General features: G+C 42.8%; 1 protein-coding gene across 2 annotated transcripts in view; it reads right to left on the bottom strand.

Moving 5' to 3' along the window:
• Positions 1–17,780, bottom strand: part of LOC110532055 (guanine nucleotide-binding protein G(s) subunit alpha) — a 34,785-nt gene extending 17,005 nt beyond the window's left edge. For both annotated transcript variants that reach the window (XM_021615654.3, XM_021615655.3), the window contains exons 1-6: positions 16,415–17,780; positions 14,607–14,679; positions 11,750–11,804; positions 11,427–11,546; positions 6,862–6,959; positions 1,034–1,088 (exon numbers count right to left, since the gene is read on the bottom strand). In XM_021615654.3, the coding sequence (XP_021471329.1) occupies positions 1,034–1,088; positions 6,862–6,959; positions 11,427–11,546; positions 11,750–11,804; positions 14,607–14,679; positions 16,415–16,553 (540 nt within the window). In that variant the 5' untranslated portion in view covers positions 16,554–17,780. The remainder of the gene's footprint in view (positions 1–1,033; positions 1,089–6,861; positions 6,960–11,426; positions 11,547–11,749; positions 11,805–14,606; positions 14,680–16,414) is intronic.
• Positions 17,781–17,983: the final 203 nt, after the last annotated feature.

Raw genomic sequence — 17,983 nt, 5'->3', positions numbered from 1 at the left:
GGTAGGCCTGATCACCATGACAACGATGAGAAATTCTCTAGGGAGGTGGTCAGAGACCTGGCAGTGTTGTGCTAGGACAACAACCTCTCCCTCAATGTGAGCAAGACAAAGGAGCTGTTCGTTGACTACAGGAAAAGGCGGGCCGAACAGGCCCCCGTAAACATCGACAGGGCTGTAGTGGAGTGGGTCGAGAGTTTTAAGTTCCTTGGTGTCCACCAACAAACTATTATGGTCCAAACACACCAAGACAGTCATGAGGAGGGCATGACAACACCTTTTCCCCCTCAGGAGACTGAGAAGATTTGGCATGGGTCCCCAGATCAAAAAGTTCTACAGCTGCACCATCGAGAGCACCCTGACCGGTATGGCAACTGCTCGGCATCCGACCGTAAGGAGCTACAGAGGGTAGTGCATACGGCCCAGTACATCACTGGGACCAAGCTTCCTGCCATCCAGGACCTATATACTAGACGGTGTCAGAAGAAGGCGAAAAAAAATTGTCAACAACTCCAGTAACCCAAGTCATACTGTTCTCTCTGCTACCGCATGGCAAGCTGTACCGGAGTGCCAAGTCTAAGTCCAAAAGGCTCCTTAACAGCTTCTACCCCCAAGCCATAAGACTGCTAAACAATTAATCAAATGGCCACCGGACTATTTACATTGACACCCCCTCCCTTTGTTTTTACACTGCTGCTACTCGCTGTTTATTATCTAGGCATAGTCACTTTACCCCTACCTACAAATTGCCTCATATAACCTGTACCCCTGCACATTGACTCGGTACCGGTACCCCCTGTATATAGCCTCGTTATTTTTTTTTATTGTGTTACTTTTAATTTTTTTTACTTTCGTTTATTTAGTAAATATTTTCTTAACTATTTCTTGAACTGCATTGTTGGTTAAGGGCTTGTAAGTAAGCATTTCACGGTAAGGTCTACACCGATTGTATTCGGCACATTTGACAAATAAAGTTTGATTTGAGATGTATCCCAGGGTCTCTGGTAATGGCGGCATTGAGACCACGGAAACTCACCTGATCAGTGGGAGTGTAGTCACTCTGCTTCACAATATCAATCTTGTCTAGAAAGCTGAGAAGAAAGAAACAGAGATTCAGAAGGATGAACAGGACAAAATGGCGGAATTCCCATCAACAGTTAGCAGGGGCAGTGAGTGAGCCTTACGGGAAGCTATTCTGTGTGGGGACAGGTAGAAACCACTGAGCTCAATAGCATTATATAGACCTGTGTTTCTCCAACTATCTTTGTGCTAAAGAGAGACTAACCTGCAGTAAGCCATCACACCTTCCTCTTTGGAGGCCATTTTAGATAAAAACTAGGACTTGCGAAGTAAGAGTTGAGACAGCAATGCTGTATGTAAAATTAAAGTCGCTTGGGAACAGGTTTTTGATGTCCCAATACCTTGGCATCTGGTTTATTATCTGATAAATAAAACTCACCCATGAATCCATTCGTTTTAATTTAAGCTATTACATAAAATATTGGCTACAAAAAGAATGCTCAATATATGGGGCATTGAAAAGTTAGCCTTGTGCCACGAGGAAACAGAATCAATAGAGCATCTTTTCTGGTATTACTCATCGGTGGCTCGCTTTTGGACTCAGGTCCAGGAATGGTTGTTATGTTATAATATCAGGATTCAGATGGATTTGAAATCTGTACTGTTAGGGGATCTGAAAAACCGTGACCAGTCAATGGGAAATATCATTATTATATTCTTGGATAAAGTATTTATTTTAGGGCAATATCAGTATAAAATGTTAGAAATAGGGAGGTTCAGGACCCTCGTAAGACATCACAGTAAAATGGAGGGATGTATTTGTAAAAGGAAATAGCAAAATGGCACTATACTGAGAAAGATGGGTTAGTCTGTGGACATCTGTGTTGGAGGTAGGATCACAGTGAATGGTGGATTTCGCCGCTGTGGGTGAAAATCCAGCACTTGCAGAAAGAGTAAATTAGGAATATATGTAGAATTATTTAACTACATGTACATGACATATTGTTGTCCGTTAGTTAACTTGAAAGCTGATTAAAATCAGTGTCAGCTAACTGAGCAGCCAGTTAACATCCTAGGGACCAGTGTTGGTCCAGGTCAGGAACCAGGGGGGGTGGAGAGAAACACTAGCATACATTTGTAGAGACACTCACAGATTATAGGAACGGCAATGGTTCCAGTCCTGTGGTCATACCGACTTTGAAACAAATGTCCCATTCCAATGCATACGTTAACAACTGATATTTCACTTGGGTTTAAACAGTCCCTATAGGAGTGGCTAATACAACTGAACGTCACAAACAGGGTGTGACAGACAAAATGCTGGCCTGGTCTCACAAGCCTACTTAACACAGAGGAATGCCGAGCCTCTGGATAACCAGGAATGTGACATGGTGGGGTGGAATGGGGCAGGCCTAACTACAGGTGAGCCATGGCAGGAATGAGTCGGCACTCACTGGGAGAGACCTAGAACCTAGAGGGCTAGAACTAGGCGATATATCGAATTCATTTTAATGTATGTTTTTGCGCAACAATCCAAATGCCTGTATCGCAAGAATCAAGATTCTGTTAGTTTTTAGTGTTTAATAACGCTTGTCCGCTTGTACTCATGGTCATATTTTTTGGTCTCGTCCCCTTCGCTCCTCTGTGCACCTTCCCATTTACACCAGAGATCTTAATATGACGTGATGCACGTCTCCACCCTAACAATGGGAGTCCGAAAGGCAGAGGCGACAAACTTATGGCCAAAATAAGCTCATAGAAAATAATTAGCCTTATTTAAGACTTTTTGCGAGAGTGAAACCTCTCGCGTCGCCTCTTCCTCTATATACACACACACACACCAAGTCCCTCCCTCCCTTTGCCTCTCACGCCATCAAGTTTAAGAGATCACGTATTCCTCTCTGACGAGCGTTTTCCGGTTTCAACGGGCTATTTTTGCATTTCAGGTTTGGTCCAACAGAATCGGTTATATGGACACCAAAACACAGAGACATTATTTTACCGTGATCGAGGATAAGTTAACTTTTCAAACTACACCCGTTTTATGTCTCAACTATTCAAACTGCGCACAGAGCAGACACTACTAAAACGAGAGTATCAAGGAACATTGATTCTGGAAAATGAATGCTCAGTTTGTCGCGTGCGGCATTGGTGCACTGCTATAAGTATTTTAGCCAAATACTGGTATACTAGCTGTCTAGTCTGTTTTTATAAATATGCAATAAGAATAAAACACAATTATACAAGGAATTGACACCTCATTCTCTTTCTGAGAAATAAGGTAGGCCAATTGATTTCAACATCTGAACAAAGTGGACAGTGCGTTCATAACAATTGTGTGTTCATACTTCAACCCTGTTTGCTAGCACATATAAACTTGGCTAAACTTGAAATATAAAGATTAGCTGGCTGATCACTAGCTCGGGGGCTTGAGAGATTGTCGATGAGACTTGTTTTAATTTTCTATAGCCAGATGCCTGCTACAAAAAGTGAATCATTACTAGTGCATTATGCATGGTTCTAGTTAAATGTATAACAAAAAGGGCATTTTCATATACAGACTTGAAAGCCAGATCAGTGATTATTGCACAAAAAAAACAACAAAAAAACAGGTTAAACTATTTTGATAAACTAATTACATTAGTGGGTCTTGTAGTTGTGGCTGGCTTATAACTTCACTCTGAATTCAATAGATTATCGCTGACTGTTTGAAATGCAGTGTATTTGACATTTAAAATTGTACAACAACGCTTATTTAGAGAAAACATTTTAAATCTAGATATGTATTGTGGATCACCCATAAATGTAAAAAATTAAAATAAAAAAAGTGATAGGATTTTTAGGCCATATCACCTAGCTCTAACTAGGACAAACACAGCGAGATTGTGTGTGTGTGTGTGTGTGTGTGTGTGTGTGTGTGTGTGTGCACATTTACCATTCTTTGTTATGGCAACAAAGATGGCCAGAGATAACTATGCAGACTCCAGAAGATTAACGCTAACTCTTTTCCTTTCCTGCTCGTTATAGAATACATTTTGTAAAAGCTGTAAACTCTCCTTCCACAAAGGTTCACACTCACAAACTTGACCTGGCCCACCGGCCTGAACCCAAAAGACAAACAGAAAGTAGTGACATTACAGAGCAGATTCTAAAATAGCTCCCTGGCCTCCAGCACGGTTGCCATAGAGACAGAACCACAGGCTCTATAAATAGACTATCAGCTCAAAATCTTGTGTGACTAGAGTAGCCAGGGAGAGAAAGAAAAGGGAAGAGAACAGGGGGGGGGGGGGAGTGAGAGAAAGAGGGACTGGGAGAGAGGAAGCAGGAGTGAGTGAAAGAAAGAGCAGGAGCGAGAGGAGAGAATGAGTGAAAGGTAGAGAGAGCAGGAGAGTGAGGTAGTGAGAGAGTGAATGGGAGAGAGGGAGGGGCCAAAACTGGACTGGACCATCTGAACCACCTGAAGGGGTTGTCCTAGACTGTTAAGTAACACAATCAAATACGCAGTACTGTTTCTTCAAGCATTGGCACGTATTTTTTTATACAATCAGCTCAAAATCAAACTCCACTAGGGATGCACTGATGACATTTTTGGCCGATACCGATCTTTTCCTTGCCAAAAAAAAACAATAACGACATAAAACATTTGAGCGGCCTTTCAAGCATTCTAGTACAGTTAAATAGTTGAAACACGCAACAAAAATATATTTTTGGTCAGTGTGTGTGCATTTACGCATGTCCCCATTACCAGTAAAACCTAATCAAAACCTATTTCTTTCACTTGCTGTGCCGTTTCGTTGTTCATTTGTTCAGTCGTTCCATTCCCAAAGAGGATTTCATCGTACATGTCAAGCAGTGAAGTTTCAGCTCTGTCTGTGGCCTCTTCTGTTGTGGGTCCTCTTCGTCGGTGCGCACTGTCATTGTGCCCGATTCCATCTTGTCCAGCTGTATATAACATTTCACGTAAACTCTGTTTCTTGTCTGCATGGAAGTAGCGGTCCTTGTACCTAGCATCGAGCATGGAAGTAGCGGTCCTTGTACCTAGCATCGAGCATGGTGGTGACACAGTAAAGAGACTCAGAGAGAATGCCACCGAATCACTTGTTCACAGCCTCTAGTACTTTTACAAGTTTTAACCCCACGGTCTGTCGGCAGTTTTGTTGAGCAGGTGTTTCAATGCCATGACAGAGGGTATCATGTCTGCTGCAGACACAGTTGATGAGCTTATTTCTCCAGTCAGTTGTTCGAATGGATCTAGGAGTGTGTTCATGTTTCAAACATGTTCTCAAATGCCATTGAAATGGCAGCAGTGGTATGAGAACCAGCACATTATTGAGCGTGCAATATGGCTTTCCTCAGTACGAAATCCTCGTCCACCCACTGTGCTGTCACTCAGCATGCTCATGGGGCTGACATCGCTGGTCCAAATGTCAGTGGTGAAGCTAATAGCAGTGACGCCCATTGCAAGTAGCTCAGGGATGTGCATTTCAACAATACTGTGTAACTCCAGTAGGGCAACATCTGAAAAATAGCTCCTACTTGGTAGTGTGCACCGGGGCTCGAAGTGCTCCACCAGTCAGCAAAAGCCAACATCATCCACGACAGAGAACAGTTGATTGTCAAGGGCAATATATACCATTATTTTGCCGTTAATGGATTTCGCCTTTGAGTTGCCCCGATGAAATGTTCTTACTCGTTCAAAACTACTGCTCGACTTTAGTTGTTGGAAGTGTGCACTTCGTTTTTTTTTCTGTTTTTGTTCCAAGTAGCCGCCTTAACGTCTGGGGGTGATGCACGTTCAAATGAGTAATTAGGTTTGTGGTATTGAAAGATTTCACTTTCTCCCCTCTGGAAATAATAGCGGCACAAACGTTGCATATGGCCTTTCTGTTATCTTCCTTTGAAACGTCAAAATAGATCCACCCGGCAGACGTTGTGGGCTAGGTTAGGAATGCTGTGTTGTACGCGTAGTGCAGTATGTGTCGTGGCGTCATGACGTAATATAGGTGTGCACGTCAGCTTTGACATCGGTTTTGCACATCGCCGTTAAACTAGACATCGGGCCGTGCATCCCTAACACCACCATAACAGATTTAACTCTGAGGCGCCAGTCACTGTGGTTAAGTGGTGGACCCCCCCCCCCCCCCCCCCCACCCAACCTATCCAACCGCTAGTGAAATCTCTGCTTACCCCTTCTTATGACTCAGAACCTGCCATTTTTGGTCCCTGTCGCTGCAAATATCCTACATCACAGATGCGGAGATGGAGCCACACAACAGTTGAGAGAGAAAGCATGAAGGAGAGGAAAAGAAAGAAGAGAACGTCTGTGAGAGCGCGCATGCGAGTACGAGGGAGCGCGTGGAGTGAGAGCGTACTAGGGAGAGCGGCAGAGAGACACACATAGGCAGAGAGTGGTGGCATTGTTGATGCAGACAGCTCGGGGGATGTCATACTGTGGTGTGTGCGCACTGAGACGCGATGAGGAGCTGCAGGGTAACTTCCATGACAGAGCTCGCTATCACACAGCACTTCCTGGGTCCTTTTACACAGACCCTCAGCCACAGCAATAGGAACACAAAAAACTTTAAGGGCCATTTTTTCAGGCAGGATCCTTTACCCGTTATGTTGCCAGGCGTCACAGAAAACCAGAACAGTCTCACAAGGAAATTGCTTTGCACAATAAAGTTTTGATGAAATTGAATACGTTTCAGATTGGGTAGTGTGCTATACGTGCCCCTAATCTTTGGCCTAGACTGTTTATGTTCAACAACACAGGCCTGTATAAGGGCACTGGAGCTACTAAAGACTGCTGGTCCTCTCTCGGCATGTGGTGCAGTGCATACTTACTACTGCGCACAGTCGATCAGCTGGTACTCATTGGATCTCTCAAAACACACCCTCACGCCCTCGTCCTGCCAGAGAGTCTTCGCATTCTCATAAAACTCCTGAAAGGGAGAAATAAAGGGAGAAATAGTATGTGAGAGGAAGAGAGAGAGAGCGAGGGGATCAATTGAATTAAAGCAGGTCGAGAAAGAGGACACTGTCCATCCATGCGGTGTTTGAGGGCACTGCGATGTGCGGCCTCTTTTGTTGACACCACATGCTGTGTGCTTTGTGCTTGGCTAGAGCGTGTGTACATGTAGAAAAGGTAAATAGGGGTGGGAAGAATTACATTCCAATGGGGCAGCACACCTATTAGGGATCGGGCATTTATTGACTGGAGAACAGGTTCTGTGGCCAGTGAGGGTAACGGCCAAGGGGAGCTTCAATATAGGAAAAACCAAGTGACATCGTCAGGCCGTTGAAATTACAGATTGTGCCTTAAAGTTAAAAACAAGGCATGTTTTTCAACATTTCCTTCAACGAGGACAAATTAAGATTGCGTATGGTCGACAGGCTTAGGAGGGTCATCGTTGGCAGGTATCACAGACTTAACCCTAAATAATCACGTTAAAATCCCATATAAATATTGAATGAAACCTATTTCATTACTTTGACTCGGTAAACAAAAGTGGTGCAGGTGTAAACAGGGGAGTCAACTCATATCTAATGGCTAATCTGTTACATCCTTGTTTGATATCTTTCGCATAAAGTGGGAATGTCCACATAGCTTATCAACATTCAGAGGGCCAAAAAAGCACATGGAAAGGTAGATCGTCTCAAATCTCCCTTCATCCTCCTCCATTTGGACCTTGAAGGTAAACAGGAAACGGTGTCCTGTATAAAATAAAGGCTTCTGGACAACTAGACTATTGTGGAACAATTGGGCCACACACACACACACACAAACATAACATTTAGCTTTCGCTGCCCAACATATTTGTCCCACTTTTTGTCTGGCTTGGGTTACCCAAAATCCCTGCATCCACTCCATAAAAAAAGAGCACTCATTATGTGTCTTAGTAACAGAGTCCTCCTTTATCATCAGTCATGCGCTTCAGAGAAAAATAACTCCCCTGCTAACTCCTTATTGCATTACAGCAGCCAAACCAGAATCCTTTGGGGCCACAACTCAGTGCTATATTGTTTGCCTCTGCTCACCGGCTTTGCAGTGTTCGGGAAGCTACTCTGAAAATACAGTTTACCAAGCTGCCAATTACTTCACTCTGGAAGAAGTGAAGCTACACTAAGGCTACCCTTTAAAAAAAGTAGTTTCATTAACTAAAGTTACTTTGGAAAAAGTAGTCCACTACATCCAAACTACTTATCATATCTAAATCTGGAATGTCATAGACTACAAATTGCAAGAATAGATCACTCCGAAGTCAGATGTTAACAGATGATGTGATTTAGCCTATTACACAGAAAAACAATGTTTTAAGTGAGAATTAGGCAGGTCTAATGCCTGAAAAAGAAAGGAAATATTTGCCAACTTCACCCATATTTCCTTTTTTTTTTTATCATTTCCATTTCATCCTTTGGGATGGCCTTTCTCAAATACACAGATGCTGTTTTTGTAACAACAAAACCTATCACAGGGAGCTTGATCTTCCTTTAACTCTTTTTATTTGCAGCAAAGGGACAATTGTCAAGTTGAGGTTTATCAGAAGGCCATGGCTCCGTTTCCATGGCTGGTTGCTTTTACCTGGTTTCTAAAACCACAATCTAAAAACGGAGCACGTGCTACGCAAAAACCTTGCGCAATATGTGGCTGAATGGGAATCTCCTCACTAGCGTTCCACCTCTATGGTCAACACTACTACACTATCTTCATGTAGCGAGAGACATGGGAAAGGAAGTTGCCTGGTAGCTTTGCATTTTAGAAAACTGACATTTTATTGGCGTTCAGACAACCTATAAGACTTCCATTATCATCAGCCGAGAAATCAGCTGTCCGAAAATAAACCCCATACCACAACAAAGACGACATCTTAAAACACGAAATTAACTAGAAGCGAATAGCCCAGACAGTAGATAACTGTACAAACTACCCCCGCTTCTACCCCCAGAAACACCCACATCTAAAGGCCGCCTCCTTTTCCTCATCCTTTCTTTTTTTCTACGTGTACTCTGAGATCAGGTGACCAGAAGAACCGGTTTCCTCTCCGCCCTGGGGGGTGCCAGAGAGGGAGGGAGAGACAGTTACACTGTCTGACCTTAGCTCCTGATGGAGGGGAGTTGGGGGGGGACTCTAAATCACAGAGATCAAAAAACCACAGAGCAAGGCAGCAGACAATCACATCGCCTTCACATGTGGCCCTACACACCCAAACTCAGAGAGCGATGTTATGGCAGGTGTGTTAGGCCCAGAAGAAAGACAAAGCAATCTTCAATGACTGTCTACGGTGCAATGGTAGGGATGCAACCACTCAACTGTAACCGATCGCTTTGCATCAGCCGAAGACTCTTACGTGGACCTAAATTAACACGTAGCAACAGCAAAATATATGCAAAGCATTAACCAATCGGTGGTTTTCATTTCGATGAGTGACAACATGTTGTCGTCTGTCCTAGGGTTCTGGATAAGTCGAAAACAGGCCATTGAATTGCATTTCTAATGGATTTCTCGATGCTTTGGGAAACTTCGTTACACGTTGATCACAGGAACCTTGTTAACGTTTTTGTTGATTGAATAGTGTGCGCCACGGTGAGTTTTACCGGCTTGCAGTGTTCGGTGGTGCACACTATTCAATCAAAAAAACATTAACAAGGTTCCTGTGATCAACGTGTAACGAAGTTTCCCAAAGCATCGAGAAATCCATTAGAAATGCAATTCAATGGCCTGTTTTCGACTTATCCAGAACCCTGCTACCTGCTTAACTGTTACGGAGTCCTTACGTCCCTTCCAGCGAAGTCCTACCAAAAAGCACTCGGTTTGTTCAGGTGTGGGTCCCAGAGAGATATTTAGGAGTGTTAAAAAGCAATCAGTGTCAAGCAGTGGTACTCAGAGACCTCCAGGCCTTCCCTCAGGGCAGTCCATTAGTTAACAGGCATCCCATAGAGGCCCTAACTGCTAATTACTACTGTACTGTACCACATCCCACAGAGCTACCAGTACCCTGAGGCTGGCACCTGCAACAGGGACTGCTGGATGGGCCTTCCTAAGGGAACATGAACAGCATGTACAGTGCCTTTAGAATGTATTCACACCCCTAGACCCCCCCCCCTCCACACAATATTCCATAATGTCAAAGTGGAGTCAAGCTTTTCGAAATGTTTACACAAATCTAATTATCTGTATGGTAACCTCAGTCGAGCAGTGAATTTCAAACACAGATTCAACCACAAAGACCAGGGTGGTTTTCCAATGCCTCACAAAGACAAGCGCCTATTGTATAGCAGACATTGTATATCCCTTCAAGCATGAAGTCACAAATTGCACTTTGGATGGTGTATCAATACACCCAGTCACTACAAAGATACAGTCGTCCTTCCTAACAATGTTGCCGGAGAGGAAGGAAACTGCTCAGGGATTTCACCATGAGGCCAATGGTGACTTTAAAACAGTTACAATAGTGGCTGTGCTTGGAGAAAACTGAGGATGGATCAAGAACATTGTTACTCCACAATACTAACCTAATTGACAGAGTGAAAAGAAGGAAGCCTGTACAGAATACAAATTATTCCAAAACATACATCCAGTTTGCAACAAGGCACTAAAGTAATACTGCTAAACATATGTTATGTTTGGGGCAAATCCAATTAATTACCGAGTACCACTCTCCCAATTTTCAAGCATAGTGGTGGCCGCATCATGTTATGGGTATGCTTGTAATCATTAAGTCTTCTGGACTTTTTCAGGATAAAAAAAAAGAAACAGAATGAGTCAAGCACAGGCAAAAACCTAGTTCAGTCTGCTTTCCACCAGACACTGGGAGATTAATTTACCTGTCAGCAGGACAGTAACCTAAAACAAAATGCCAAATCTACACTGGAGTTGCTTACCAAGAAGACAGCGAACATTCCTGAGTTGCCGATTTAGTTTTTAAATATACTTGAAGATCTATCTCAAGACCTGAAAATGGTTGTCTAGCAATGATCAACAACCAATGACAGAGCTTGAAGAATGTTTTAAATAAAACGGGCAAATGTTCCATAATCCAGGTGTGAGAAGCTGGTTGAGAGAATGCCAAGAGTGTGCAAAGCTGTCAAGGCAAAGGGTGGCTACTTTGAAGAATCTCAAATATATTTAACACTTTTTTGGGTTACTACATGATTCCATGTGTGTTATTTCATAGTTTTGATGCCTTGACTATTATTCTACAATGTAGAAAATATTAAAAACAAAGAAAAACCCTGGAAGGAGTAGGCGTGTCCAAACTTTTGACTGGTACCGTGTGTGCACATGCACGGTACACACAAGAAAATAATGTGCCTACTCACACAGGCGTGTATACACTGTACATTCATGAAAAGACCATGACAATCTATAATGTTCTGTGTGTGGGTGGTAGAAACATTGTCATACTCACAGATGTGAATTCATAGTCCTTCTGACTGACTAAATTGAGGACATATTCGATCCGGCATTGGTTGTGTGGACTGGCGAGCTGAACGGGAGGCGTCAGTGTACTCATAGCCGCTACTATGGTCTAAAGAGCGACACACACACACACACACACACACACACACACGCGCACAATCAATACAGATCGAGGTGACAACACAGGATTGTCTTGGGGTATCTTATATTCAATAATCATTGATAAAATATTGATGATTCATGCTTAGCTGTTTAGATTGTGGGTAGGTAGACTAAATACAGTGATATGAAGGCTTCAAACCGAAAACTTACCTCAATAGCTTCTTTAATATTATTCTTGATGTCGTGAATCTTCTGCTTCTTCTCTCTGCGAAAAAAAACCCCACAAACACGTCAAAGCTCAATCTTCCATGTTGTAAATTACAATATAAATTGGTCATACATTGTTGATACAGCAAAACCAAACCCTAAAATGTACGTGGATAATAGTCTATAGAGAAACATCTGGCACATGCACTACACCTCACGATCATCCCTTCTGAACCTGCCATTATTCATGACTGACACACACACACACACGTCTTCAGCTATGTGAAACTCATATACCGAAAAACAGGTCACAGTCTCCCAGTGTCTACATTGCACTCCAATGAAAATACTCCACCTGCTACGATAAACACAAAATGATCCCATGTCAAACACGACCCCAATTGTAAGAGTGGTATCCGAGCTGCAACAGCCCATTACTAGACTGCTTCAAATGTACGACTAAATTGTAAAACAACCGTTTTGCTGAGCAGCACCCATCACAGACTGTGCACTACCAATGATATTTAGTTTACATCAAAAACACAAAACAGCAGTCAAGGAGTAAGAGGGAATGTGAAAGAGGTACACCGACAGATAGAGAGGGATAGAAAAGGGTGTGAGAGAAGGGAGGGAAAAGTCGAGAGAATAGGTCACAGCCACACAGACATCCCCCTAACCCAATAAACAAGAGGGTTAGATCGAGAAGGCCTTGTTTACATTTTCAACACGATGGTCATTCAAAATCACGTGCCATTACAAAGTAGCATGTGCTCGCTTATATGTGCGTGTGGAGAGAGAATAGGCAATAACTTGAAGTAGAAAGCATGCGTTTAGTGTATACATCCGTGTCCATCTTTGTCAAAGAAATGTACCAAAGAAGACAAAACAAAATAAATATATTTGGTGCAGTGTTTCACAAATGGATGAGCCATCAAGCTATTAGGGCTAGAACCGTATCAATGAAAGTTACTGAATGCAAAAAAAACTTCATCATCCAGGAATCCACCAAACACCTCCAGGAATTCCTTGCAGAGCATCTTTCCCCCATTACTGACGAGGAAGCGCTGCTCAAGAGGTCAGACACACCGCCCTGCCTTTTATCCATTGCAAATACCATAGAAGTACAATCCATACGTTTAAAGTTATATAGGGTACAGCTAACTTAACACAGACACATCCAACTAATCAATTCATGTTTGAAATGTCTAGGACAGGGGTGTCAAACCGATCAGTCTTCAACGAGGTCCAGAGGGCCGCACTGAAAATCGGTTATATTTCCTCGCGGTCAAAATGAATTGTATTGGGAATTTTCGATACTCCTTGATTGTCTAGCTTTAGTGTCGGTGATTGGACAGTCAAGAAACGGTAATAATGTAGGTCCATTATCATTTCTCCATTATCATTTCTACACAGTTTCGATTTGGTTTTAGTCATTTAAAAGTATATTGATTATGTTTTATCATTATTCAAATGTTTTAGTCAAACTACCCCGGGCCGTATGATTGACACCCTGGATCTAGGATGTGACCAAGCGATGATCTGAGCACACACAGCTGTTGTAAGTGTTATGGAGTCACGATATGGGTCACACAATGCTGGGTGCCTTAGGTGCTGATTTGCTCATTTAACCAAAGCCACTCACCACACCAGAGCCTGAACCATCAAACCTAAGCCCACAAACTGGGGACTAAAACCCAAACCACCGAGGCTATGTCTAGACTTGACAGTTAATGACGTTTTTGTATTCTGATCATGGAGTTCTGATCATAGAATTCCAAACACGTCATGTGTCTTCACCTACATTTAAACGTGTCCACATTGTGCCAGGATTTAACTTTCCAGCGTTATCTTCAAATGCCAGTATCCATTCTGCAATCGGTGGAAAAGGCTAAATATAACCCAACAACTACTTGATGGCAGTAGTTAACTACTGTAGCTAACATCTTTAGCTAACCAGCAAGACAGCTAGCAAAGCTCAAGGGATTGCAAAGGGGTTAGCGTAACTAATATTAGCTATTTGGCTAGCATTCATGAAGCCAGCAAACACATTCCTCACACGCTAGGTGCCTCTCACTACCAAAACAAGTTCTTGACACTTGTGGGCGGAGTGCTGATGATGTCGCCCATTGTTTGCACTTTTGGTAGCCTGATTGCATCCAGACTGAGGAGAAATATACACACAATGATAACGAGGTGGTCAGACGGATCTGAACACAATCAGACAAAAAATGTGACTTTTGTCTTTTCAATGCGATCATCATATTCTGATTGGGCACTTACATGGGATTCTGAGGAGGCATAGAATCTCACCCATCTCCACATTTAGGCCTAAACCCCCAACCAACCTACTCACCTGGGCTTAGACATCTACCAACCAATGCACTAAGGCCTTAAAGCACAAGTCAACAACCAGGGCTTGAACCCCGCAGAGTTTGTTCCAAAGGAAGTTTGACTTCTCGTCTCTCCATTCGCTTTTCATTTTTGGAAGTCCATGCAATCGGACTGATAATTCTTGAACCGCAATCTAATATTTCCGTCAATACTTTAAAAATAGCTTAAGGACGAGACACCTAGACAGTAAGTAATAGTGGCTATTGAAGCACTAATCTTCAAACTGAGGGAACTGCAACTACCCTCCCATCACGTGCTCTTGCACAGGTGCATCTAGTGTGTGTATTATACAATTCAGGTATTGAAAGACCAATACAGGAAAGATGCCCACGGGGTCAAGTTGGTGTTTTGAATGTCTGTTTTCATTCTGGGTTCCTCCGTGATTCTCCCCCAATCCCTCTGGCCGTCTCAAACCCGGATCTTTATTCGCAGTTGAGGAGCGTCGCCTGGAGAAGAAAACGATACTTACTCTGCATTGAAGCCATTCACATGGAGGATTCGCATCTGCTTCACTATGGTGCTCTTCCCTGACTCACCAGCCCCTGTGTAGAGGTATAGAGTGAAAGAGCGAACAAGAGATTGAGAACGAGAGCGGTGGTTAGACACGTTTCAGAGAGTACAGCGCAATGCCCGATCCCGACAGCCAACCGAGGATGGTCATTTGGAATGTGATGCATCAAAACATAATGGTTGTAAAGAGAGACATGTTAAAAGGAATAGTCGAGCATTTTAAATCTGTGAAATAAACATGATCAGAACAGTTCTAATTGAAACAGGTTATTATGCCACTTGACTGAGGTTTCACACAGCAGCAAGAGGCCAGGAGTTGGAAAAAGTTGCCCTTTAACCTCTGGTCTAGGGTCAGATATAGTTGTATTCTCCAGTCGGTTAAGGTCGGGATTTAAGTTGGATAACTGATGTGGTGCGGGTCAACTTCTACCTTTGAGCGTGATTCCACCCGTGTCTGAAGCAAACAACTTCAAATTAGTGGATGTTTGGTGAATCCACACACACACAGTATAAATGTCAATAAATGTGTGAAATATTAACCTGTTGAAATCTAATAATACAACAGTATTAACAGCTTCACTGATAACCAGGGGTGTACCGCTAACACAAAGTAAAAGGCGTAAAACCTCTATCAAGTCTGACAGATTATTTTAGATTGGCTAGTCTAGGTTTGTGAACTTTCCCCATGTGAGAATAACTAAGGGAGTTCGTTATCACAGATCCTCTCTAACGCCTATGGGGCAGAACTGAGCTGTACTGGCTCTGATATTGTCTTTTAACACTGTCCTTTCCCAGCACAGTCCCAGTGGTAGATGCCTAACCATCTAGTCCAGTACAGCTCGGCTTGACCCTATAGTGTGAATCAAGCATAAAAAAAAGGTGCCAACTATACTCTAAATTTCAAATAGATTTATGACTAATATTTTTCCCCCCATAGCAGTGATATCAAATGGTAAGAGCTGTATCATGATTGGTTAAGGGTCAGATGTCTTATCTCCACTGTCTGACAAAAGTCAAACTCACAAATGGAGGCCAACATCTGAAAACGGTACAACAAAAAAATGGCCATATCATAGAAAAGTGCAAAGGGCACAGTGCTATATAAAGCAGTATGTAGAAGTCAATGAGAGTTCTGTTCTGCTTACTTTAGTTACCACAACTTCCTCTCCAACGGAAATACTGGTATAGCGTTCAACACACTAGGTCTCAGGCACTTTCTCATCAAATATCCTTTAGAGAGAGGACATCTGGACTGTTTTCACATTACAGTACCATGAGTAGAGAAGTGTCAGCGGTAGAAATGCTCAAAGAGTGCGCTGCATTATTCCGCACATAGGCCCGCCTCGAAATACACAGGCCTACGGATTTGAAAGTGTACAAGCAGATAGTTGTTCTGAGAGTACACCCACAACCCACATGTAGAGGCTCAACACCCATGTTTCATATAGATTAGGCAGGAGCTGTTACAATCACACAGGCCTACGACATAATGTATCAAAATGTGAAGAAAATAAACAAAAAATGTTGCAATGAGTAGGCTTCAATTATTCGTTAGAGGATCAAGTCGAACTGCATATTTTGATACACCGTGTCAGCTTGAAACATCATGCCAGCAACCATGTCACATTGAAAAAGTACAATTACTATGTTGTGTAGCAGGAAGGCCTACAGAGAAAACTAAATCCTATATCACATCAAATATAGGATTAGAAACAATGTCGCCAATGAGGCCTTGCCTGCAACACATCAGATTCCGTTCACATTTACCTAAAAGTAGTAGCCTGTGAGTTGCTCTATATAGCTGCTTGTCCTTCTGAAGCTGTTTCTCTATCTTTTTGTTGGCTTCTCTTTGTACCTTCTCCTCATTTCGCTGATCTTCAGTCTTACTGTTGCCCAAACAACCCATCTTCCCGCAAGAAAGTGGGTCCGGGGGAAGGTGAAGAAGAAAAATAACTAACCTAGATCTCTCGGTTGACCGACGGAATTGAGCCGAATATTAACGACATGTATACAGGCTGTGGTTTAATGTTACGTCGAACTAACGCCTGTTTTAAAACGTTGTCCTATTGCGTTTGTAAGTATGTGTGTATATAATGCGTCTTTTTCAACTGATATTACTGTCAAAGAGGGCAGGAGACTGTTGATGACGATACCCAGGCCGTCCTCTCAGTTTGGTCAATTCTATTAGGCTTTTTCCTTCTTCACGTACAGCTTTTATATGCCGATATAGATGACCATCCACAGGTTTAAAGGTTGATTGAGGGTTTTGCCTCGCTCACATTCAATTGAAGAGAGGATAAAAAGCCTATTTTCAGCCCACGAACGGCACGGGTCTCACGTCTCACTGTTGCCTGTGACAGAGACCGAAAATCGGCATAGCACAAAAACGCGACTGTAAAATTTGACCCGGATCTTTTTTGACACGGGTTAGAATAAACATCTCTTTGGGAAAAGGCGTATTTCCTGCGGCCTTTCTACGCGCAGAGACTGTAGACTGGAGGAAAAATATATATATATTTACACTTAACGAACTACATGTGTAATATTTCCCTTGCTTCCGTCTTCATTTAACTCATTTTTATATCCACAATATGATCCTCGATCTAAACGGTGAGTCCGGTTCAGTTTAGATCCCCAAAATAATTCAATTTTCGTGATTTTCCCCCGTTTCTGTGATGGCTGTTCCTTGCTGGTTTTTCTCAATCCAAAGGCCCTTCGCTGTCTTTTCTTTTGTTGCCGAAATTTGTATCCCTCCTCACATCAGCAAGGCTCCTAATAGCGCTCAGATAGCCCCCAATAAATTCTTAAATGGGTTCTGATTCTTCTAAACATGACGAAAACACGAAAATCATTCGAATTGTCCCGTTCCTTGCAGGTATAGCCCGCTGTCAGTCTGTTTTATATTCCTTCTGAACTCGAATGGTAGAGTTTACATGTGCATATACATTCATAAATATGACGCGTGTTGCACTAACACATTCCACTATGAAGACAGTTCCCTCCTGGACTGGTCGTGGAAGACGATTAAACACGCGTATAAGCAATTCTTGAAGGTATAAATGTTCTCTTCGGGAACAGTATATGAGATAGATGGGGTGGGGCAAACGGCGCTCAGTGAACCCTGGGAAGGACCAGCGCTTCATCACATGACTCCACAGAACGTCAGCATGGCGAAATTCTGCAGAGAAAACGGCGCCCTCTTCAAAGAAAGAACAGATTGCGACCCAAGACCCTTAACACGGGGCCACCGGAGTCACTCTCTTTTTATTTTTGGGATGTTTGGACGCGCAGTGGCACTAAATTAGGCTACCACATTGATTATGAAACACATGTTTC

Source organism: Oncorhynchus mykiss, chromosome 9 (genome assembly GCF_057628025.1).
Source record: "Oncorhynchus mykiss isolate SJ-2025 chromosome 9, ASM5762802v1, whole genome shotgun sequence".
Taxonomy (NCBI): Eukaryota; Metazoa; Chordata; class Actinopteri; order Salmoniformes; family Salmonidae; genus Oncorhynchus; species Oncorhynchus mykiss.
Note: the sequence above shows the minus strand (reverse complement) of the source record. Positions and strands in the feature narration are given on the sequence as shown.